The sequence below is a fragment of the Sinocyclocheilus rhinocerous genome, unplaced genomic scaffold (genome assembly GCF_001515625.1).
Source record: "Sinocyclocheilus rhinocerous isolate Xijiao unplaced genomic scaffold, SAMN03320098_v1.1 scaffold113, whole genome shotgun sequence".
NCBI classification, from domain to species: domain Eukaryota; kingdom Metazoa; phylum Chordata; class Actinopteri; order Cypriniformes; family Cyprinidae; genus Sinocyclocheilus; species Sinocyclocheilus rhinocerous.
In genome coordinates this window covers 2292399-2300363 of record NW_015646846.1, presented here as the reverse complement: position 1 = coordinate 2300363, position 7965 = coordinate 2292399, and the positions used below count along the sequence as shown (strand labels likewise).

The 7965-nt window shown below is 35.7% G+C and overlaps 1 protein-coding gene across 1 annotated transcript in view; it reads right to left on the bottom strand.

The window, feature by feature from the left end:
* LOC107708160 (rho-related GTP-binding protein RhoA-D-like) overlaps positions 1 to 7177 on the bottom strand; it is a 17129-nt gene extending 9952 nt beyond the window's left edge. Inside the window, exons 1-2 of the mRNA XM_016512324.1 lie at positions 6898 to 7177; positions 129 to 217 (exon numbers count right to left, since the gene is read on the bottom strand). Coding sequence (XP_016367810.1) covers positions 129 to 215 — 87 coding nt within the window. The 5' untranslated portion in view covers positions 216 to 217; positions 6898 to 7177. The remainder of the gene's footprint in view (positions 1 to 128; positions 218 to 6897) is intronic.
* Between the last annotated feature and the right edge of the window lie 788 nt (positions 7178 to 7965).

The following is a 7965-nucleotide window of genomic DNA, read 5'->3' as shown; positions in this document are numbered from 1 at the left end:
TAAGAGCTGTACAAAAACAGGCTGTGGGGGTTTGAAGGCGGCCAAGAATCAATACCAACCTGTTTGCTGTCGACTTCGATGTCTGCAATGTAGTTCTCGAACACAGTAGGCACATAGACTTCTGGAAACTGGTCTTTGCTGAACACTATGAGGAGACAGGTCTTCCCACACGCTCCATCTCCCACGATCACCAGCTTTTTCCTGATAGCTGCCATACCTGGGAGGGAAAAAGATGATTTGCTTCAACAACAAATTATGAAAAGACTCTTCGTTTTTTTTCTCTTTAATTCTTTTAAAAATAAGAGTTCAATGTAAAATGCAAACATGTTATAAATTGGGTTCCAGTCCAAAAAGGCCGCCTTTGTGAACAAATTGTTCTTTTGATTCGGGTCTTTTCCAACAATCAGTTCACAAAACTGGCCTAAATGATTCATTCGTGCATCAGTCATCACTCTCATGAAAGAAGATCAAGAAATGTCCATCTGTTAGTCACATCAAGCTATCTTATATATTCAGAAGACATTTGGATCACTTTTATGGTGTTTTCCTTGGAACAGCTTCATAGACCCACTTTCATTATTTATAAGAGTGGCTCTTGATTGGTCCTCCAAAACAACATAAAACTACTTGTGTTGCCTTTTTTAAATTGCAGCCCAATGTTTTATTTATCATTCAGCCATGTGTTGTCTACCATAATAGAAAACCGACCTGAAGGCACATGCAAGTCGCTGAATCAAAAGCAGATGAGGAAAACATGTGTATGTAAACATGATATGAACATCTGTTTAACATGAACCTGATCAAACTCGCCCTGCGGACACAATCCTCATGGGCTACAAAACACACAGCAAAATGCACACAAGGCTTCTGAACCCAACCAGACTTGTCAAACATACATGTGATGGCTATGAAAATGACACCTCTTTCAAACAATCATCTTTTATTTTAATCGCATACAGCATTCTTACAGTTTGATTTCAACCTTGTAGTATGTCACATTTTATTTAGCCTACTCAGCAAAGCCAATTTTAGTCACATAGCCTATGCCATTTGCGAGTGTTCATTTTGGACTCTGGTTACACAATTCAAATCAATTTGCGCTATAAACTGCAAATTGTCAGTTTGGCGGAAGAGAAAAGCATTTACTCATAATCAACTTAGCGAGATCTCTGAGGAGCATGTTTTATCGCATTAATCTGTCGCCAACATCAATTTCCACACTTGCATATAGGAGCTAGTGGTAGTGTGATAATTCTGAGGAAGAAGTGAGAGAGGTCTTTATGTGGGTGATGAGGGAGATTTGTCCCGCATCCATGATGAATGTGTGCCAGTAGGAAAGCACAGCTGTGCATATCCTTCCAAGCCACCCAATACCCATCTATTCTTCCTTAGTAACACACACACTCTTCTCCACTGTCTGGGCGTATGTTAACACAACCACTTTATTTTTAGTACGGTCTGGGTTTCTTGTCTCTCTCACATGAAGCTTCATCCACCCACAGGAAATGCAGAGGTTTAGTTCCTAGTAAAAGAGAGGGATCACAGGGAAGGCTTTAGAAATAAATGGAGAAGTTGTAGTTTCCACGACAGTCTAAATCATACGAGTTTGTTGCACTAATGTGATACTATACAAAACATTTTTGGAGTAATTTATTGAAGAAAAGCCAAGTTCAATTCTCATGGTGGGATGCACAGAAAAAAAAGGGATGCAACTCAACTTAAAAGGCATAAAAAAGTATATATATATATATATATATGTATATAAAATGACGCTTACTCTCGTTCACCGTTATGCAATGCTCACATGCTCTGATAATAATAGCTTTGTAGGGCTATACATCATTTGGATAATTAGTCCAAAAAAAAAAAAAAAAGAAAGTTATATCTGATTCTGTTGCATAAAACTGAATAAACATAATATATTGATATTTAATATTAATATATTTTCTGTCCAATTTTATTGTATTACTTTCAATAAAAGTGTGATTATTTTATAGGCTTGTGTTTTTTTTAAATTCATTATCACTGAAATTACTGAGTTAAATCTTACAAAATTACTTTATAATATTTAATAAAGTAATTATTACAAAGCATTTTCGGTTTCGGTTTCCAGCCAAGTACATCCAGAATTTTCGGTTTCGGCCTAGAATTTTCATTTCTGTGCATCCCTAATATAAATTGTCAATCAATCAATATATATAACATATATAAAGTTGTATAATAGGGTTGGGGGGGGTGCCCGAAGCGTGAAACAAATAACGCCATCTACGGAGCCACTAAAAGGTTAGACGCTTGCTAGCGGTAGCCTGTTGCATTAAAGTACATGAAAGTTCACTTACCACATACACAGAGTAAGGAGACATGTCTGATAGGACGATGACGAATGATTTGCAGATCCTGAGCACCAATGACAAACATCTAATCTTGTCAAATGTGTGGTATAATACATAAATATTACTTATTCATCATATTTAATTATCATGAGAAGTTAACATGTTAACTTACTTTTATCTTTCTGACAAGACACTTTAATTTGTAAGACAGAGAATAAAAAGTATGCAACTGATCAAGAAGACTTCCTCATAAGCATCGTATCGCTTACGTAGCAGGCTCTGAAATGTGTGGAATTCCCTGCTGTTTTCTGTCTTCCAGTAAATAGGCCTTTAACTTGTGATTCATGTGTTCAAAAACACTGAACAAATGACTCATCTGAAAAATGCCTTGACAATTATTGACAAAAGATAAGTACGCAAATACAGGCAAGCAGGTAATTCAGGTTACAGAAGCAAACTGAAGGAACTTTAAACATATTGAGCTATTATTAAAGACTTGGTTCTTTGCAGAGTAAGAGAGAAACTCAAACCCATGTAAACAGCGCCGGCTTAAATAGGTTTCCTGTGACACATCTGGACGAGTCTCTTCTAAACAAACATCACAACAGTTGAGGATGGGAGGACTGCCCAAATAAGCCCAAACACATCTATTTTGCGGTTCATCCTGCATAGTAACTTGCGATATAATATATTATTGCAGTTAACAGACAGCTAATCACTAGTTTCCTCATGGCCTAAAGTAAGGTTATAAGGTTACACAACCGGAGCAAAGTGCTCACATACAAACAAACTCCAACACTTGAAAAGTCTCCCAAAAAAAAAAAAAGTGTTTGTAGGAGCTTACTGATCAAAGTCCAAAACTAATGTGTGAATGGGTAAAAGTACTTGCCCAGTTGGTTGACAACTTTAGGAACATTTCATAGTTTAAGTTGAACTGTAAAAATGACAATTTGACTCAATTTGACGATGTAAAATGACTAGAGTAAAATCAACAAAATCTCCTCAAGAAAGCATGTCACAACTTACATTTAACAGCTTTATATAAAAAATGGCATAAAACCAGCAAAACAAAGATATGATGAATGAATGAAATCATGTTTTTTATGACACGAGGGACAGATTCAGACTCATTTCATGGCCTATATATGACGCTGCGAGTAACACAACCACCTCATGAACACCTCATCAATGCTGAAGATAATAAACTGAAGAGATCAGGGGACCGTTCTTCGTACGTCGCTAACTCAGTTAGCTGGATTTGATTGTTGACGATTTGGCATGATCTTGGATTGTTTGGTTCTTCGAAGCTCATCCCGGAGTTGCTGTCATAGCAACAGGTCCATATGCTTAAACCTGCTCGGGAGCAGGCTTATTTAAAGTAAACAGGATTAGATTGCATCTTTTTAAGCAGAATTGATACTTAAAATCTGTCCGCTACCACCGCTACGTTATTACAAGAGTACTTGGCTTGATGGAGCGCAGGAGATGCAGATAACATGATCTTGACCCTTAAGAAACTTTAATTAATGCTGTCGCGTAACAAATCTGTTCAAATATAAAATTAAATGAATTGCTAATTACTGCATTGAAATAAAAATGTAAAGCCTGGTCAAATATTACAAATCGCCTGTACAAATATTAGAAATCGTGAATATAAATAATTGGGAATCATGTAAAAAATTCAAATAAAATAAAAAGAGTGCACATTTCATTTATCTATTATAACATTTATGTAGTTTTGTTCGCTTGGCTGTTTCCTTATAAAAGTCCAAACATTTGTCAAGTTTTTCGTCAGGTGTCTTTTTAATTATATGATGTCATTACGTTGCTGTCTTGCCGCCAGCCAATCGCTGCATTGCTGATCGTGGTTTCGAGTATCGATACATAGCCCCTTGTAAACCAACCCATGAACTCGCAATTATCTCAGATAAGTCAAGTTGTAGGTTGTAGACCTGAAGAAGCATTTCTGCTCCAGGAAAATATTTGAAAAGTGTGGCAAAGTTCACCAGATAGCAGGTTGACAATGGCAGCTAGACATGTGCCGGTATTCGGTAATGCGATATATCACGGTAAGAGATTAATAACTTCTGTAGCAAATGTAGATATTGCTCATTGTGAATGTTAATGCATTAACTAAGGTTAACTAATGAGGTCTTATTGTAAAGTGATACCTATTGGTCTTTATAGTTCTTTTGCACTTTAATCTGTGTAAACTTTTAACTTTATACATTTTTCTGTATTGCTTTATTGCTAAATGTTCAGTTATTTTTGTTATAAGAAAAAAGTTATTAAACCTGTTATACTGTATTATGACAGCACTTTTTTTAAAACTTAATTTCAACACCGTGATAATACCGTATACCGTGATAAAAGCATTAGCAATTAATCGCAACATGGAAATTTGATACCGGCATATCCCTAATGGCAGCCACAGGCTTAATGCAACAGGAAGTATGCCGAGGATTCTGGGAGCAGTTTGTAATGTGGAGCTGGTCTGATACCAGACAGTGAGTATCATTCAAACCAAATGAACAAAACTGTTCATGTCATGACACTAAACTATTACATGAGCAGGCTTTTTTAAAGTTTTGATGTTTTGCATTAAACATCAACAAAGTTTTACCATCAAACTTGTTTTTTTGTTTTTTTTGCATATATATTAATCTCAGTCATTTAGTCTTCAGTCATTAGTTCAGCGCAGCATGATGAATTGCTTGACACCAACTTCGTCTCGCTTCCAATATAAAATGCATTCAATAAACAGAAAAACAATGAACAAGCAGAAGGTGCAAACCAACAGTTAATAAGCTTTGGATTTAAGCAGCACTCAGTCCTTGTCATTTCCCGACAAGCCTTGTTTATATCCTTTTAATTCTACTTGTGGCAGACTTTATGTTGTACATATCTGTCATTTGGCCTCCACATCTCTAAAAGTATTTTAAACAACATTTTAAACAAGACCTGTTCAGTTTAGTTTGTAGTCATAAAACCTGGATGAGAATTAAGCATTTTTGAGCCATGGGTTTCCAGTTTTTGGAATAGCATTTTTCAATGTATTTCTAATTTAACATTACTTGATGTTGATAAGATTTTGACAATTTGTCCTAGAACATTAATTACAAAAAGACGAACCATAAACATACATTTTGAAGCAGTCCAATTTATTATTCAAGTAGCTAACAAGTTAATTAAAGACTATAACACAATAATGTGGGTTTACATGCTCATTTTATATAGCAATATGAAAAAAAAATTAAAACAATATGCGATTCTTGTATATAACAAAACCTAAAAGTCTCTTCAGGTAATGTAAACCCCAGATTTTATTAATAAATCAAAAAACGCTATTCTAAAAATACATAGAATTCCCCAAGTCACCTATATTAAATTGGGTCCAAAACATATTCTGTATGTTAATGTAGTCACTTCTAGGTATGCAAGCTCGATTTTATGCATTATAAAAAATAAAATAAATTGTAAAAAATTATGATCAGTTACAGAATCTAAAAATATAAAATCACAACTTCGAACAAAAAGTCCTGATGTTGAAACAAAAGTTCATTCCCATGTTAACCATTATAAATATATTTTTATTCATAAAGTTACATTATAACCTTCTCTATCTGATCAAAGAACTTCCATTAATTTTCCAGTTGTGATGACTGGATAAGGATTATTAAAAATCATTAGGGTAGAGTAAACGTCCTTTATAGTCACATTTTTTTTTCTCCCATATTCCGTATTCTTTTACAATTTTCTTGAGAAATCTCACAGGCCTGGGAAAAAAAAATCACACTTTTGCCTTTCCCTGACATTTCTAGGTTTTCCAGGACCATGGGAACACTGTATATCTTGATGCACACAACAGTGTTTCTTTATTTCATCCAAAATACTGAAATCTGTGTTTGAAATGTCGCTCAAGGCTATCTGAACTCAAGGCTACGAGTGTAAAATGGCCTACTACAACACCTCAAGGATTAAAGATCAGGCCTTTCTTAAGTCTTCTCCAAGCATTTGGTTGGCCTAAGGCACATTTTAAGAAGGCAGTGCTATAGACAATGTCATCTTGACAGACTCTTCGGTGGAACAACAGGTTAATAAGACGCTCGGCTTCGTTCAGGGGAAAAGTTTTGAACACAACTGAAGCGCTGTCGACTGCAACGCCCTAGAACGACTGAAGGAAACTGATTTACTCACGACTCGAAACGGCACTTCGAACAGCGAACGAGCAATTAATTAGTTCGCAGTAGGCCTATATCGAAGAACAACCGAAAGCATTATGATTCGCAAATGTGTTTTGCATCATTTTTAACACCACTACAACTCTCTACAGAACTGTAAATGTGGATTATCACTGTTGCCACACTGCCTAGTCGGTTTAAACTATCAATTTGACATAATTCCCACAATAACGCGAGCCATTAACATCAACGAGCTCGTTTGAGAACTATCGCGGTTCCCAGCCGCCACCTACTTTTCCCACACCAACTTGTTTTCTACCAACATTCCTAAAGTCCGACATGTCAAAATAAGATGTCATGTACGCATATGGAAACATAAATACCTTATTTCCTCGCGGGGTTCCAATTCCCTGTCGACCGCGTGTCCAGGTTTTAGGCGCAATGTGGAGAAATTTCACGCGATTATCGCTAGGAGACCCGCCCGCAGTGAAGGGAATCACACTCGACCGCTGCGCGCTGCTGCTGAATGTTGACTGCTGGAGGAGGAGGCGGTTCGGCGCTGAGGAGGAGGATCACTGCGGTCCCACCCTCCGCCACCATCAGCTGTGGAGAGCCGCTGCCCGGGAGGCGGGAGCCTCGTCCTGTACCACACACCAACCACCAACACATCGCACTGCTCTTTAGCCTGGTTCCTATTCTAATATCAGCATTTATTTTTTTGTAATAGATTATAAACAAGTCAGCACAATAAAACCACGATGATATGCATTCAGACAAGGTCTATATAATATTTTATAATTCTTAAAAATGTTGTCTTTTTATAAATATTTTTCATAAAAGCAAAGGGAATTAGTTAAGTGTTTTAAATGTATTTATTATTATTGTTGTTGTTGTTGTTGTTGAAATATTTCTTGGCCAAATCAATGGTTTAATAATTTTATGTATGCTGTTTTATTAGATTAATTGTAAGTTTCATAATTGTTTCACTGTTTAAATTGTGCTCAAACGTCTATAATAGGCAACCATTCAAAAGTTTGGGGTCAGTCAGATTTTTTCTTTTTAAATAAATTATTTTTATTCAGCAAGGATGCATTAGATTGATCAAAATATTTTTATTTAAAAATAAATGCTGATCGTTTGAACTTCATATTCATCAAAGAATCCTGAAAAAAATGTGTCACGGTTTCCACAAAAATATTAAGCAGCACAACTGTTCTGAATATTGACGACAATAATCACAATTTTTTTTTTCTTGAGCAGCAAATCTGCATATTAGAATGATTTCTGAAGCATCATGTGACACTGAAGACTTTGCCATCACATGAATAAATTTCATTTGAAAAGATATATTTAAATAGAAAACTATTTAATAATAGTAATAATAGTTCACAACATTACAGTTTTCACTGTCAAATATGCTTTATTAGCTTTCAATAGGTCTCAGCGATTTA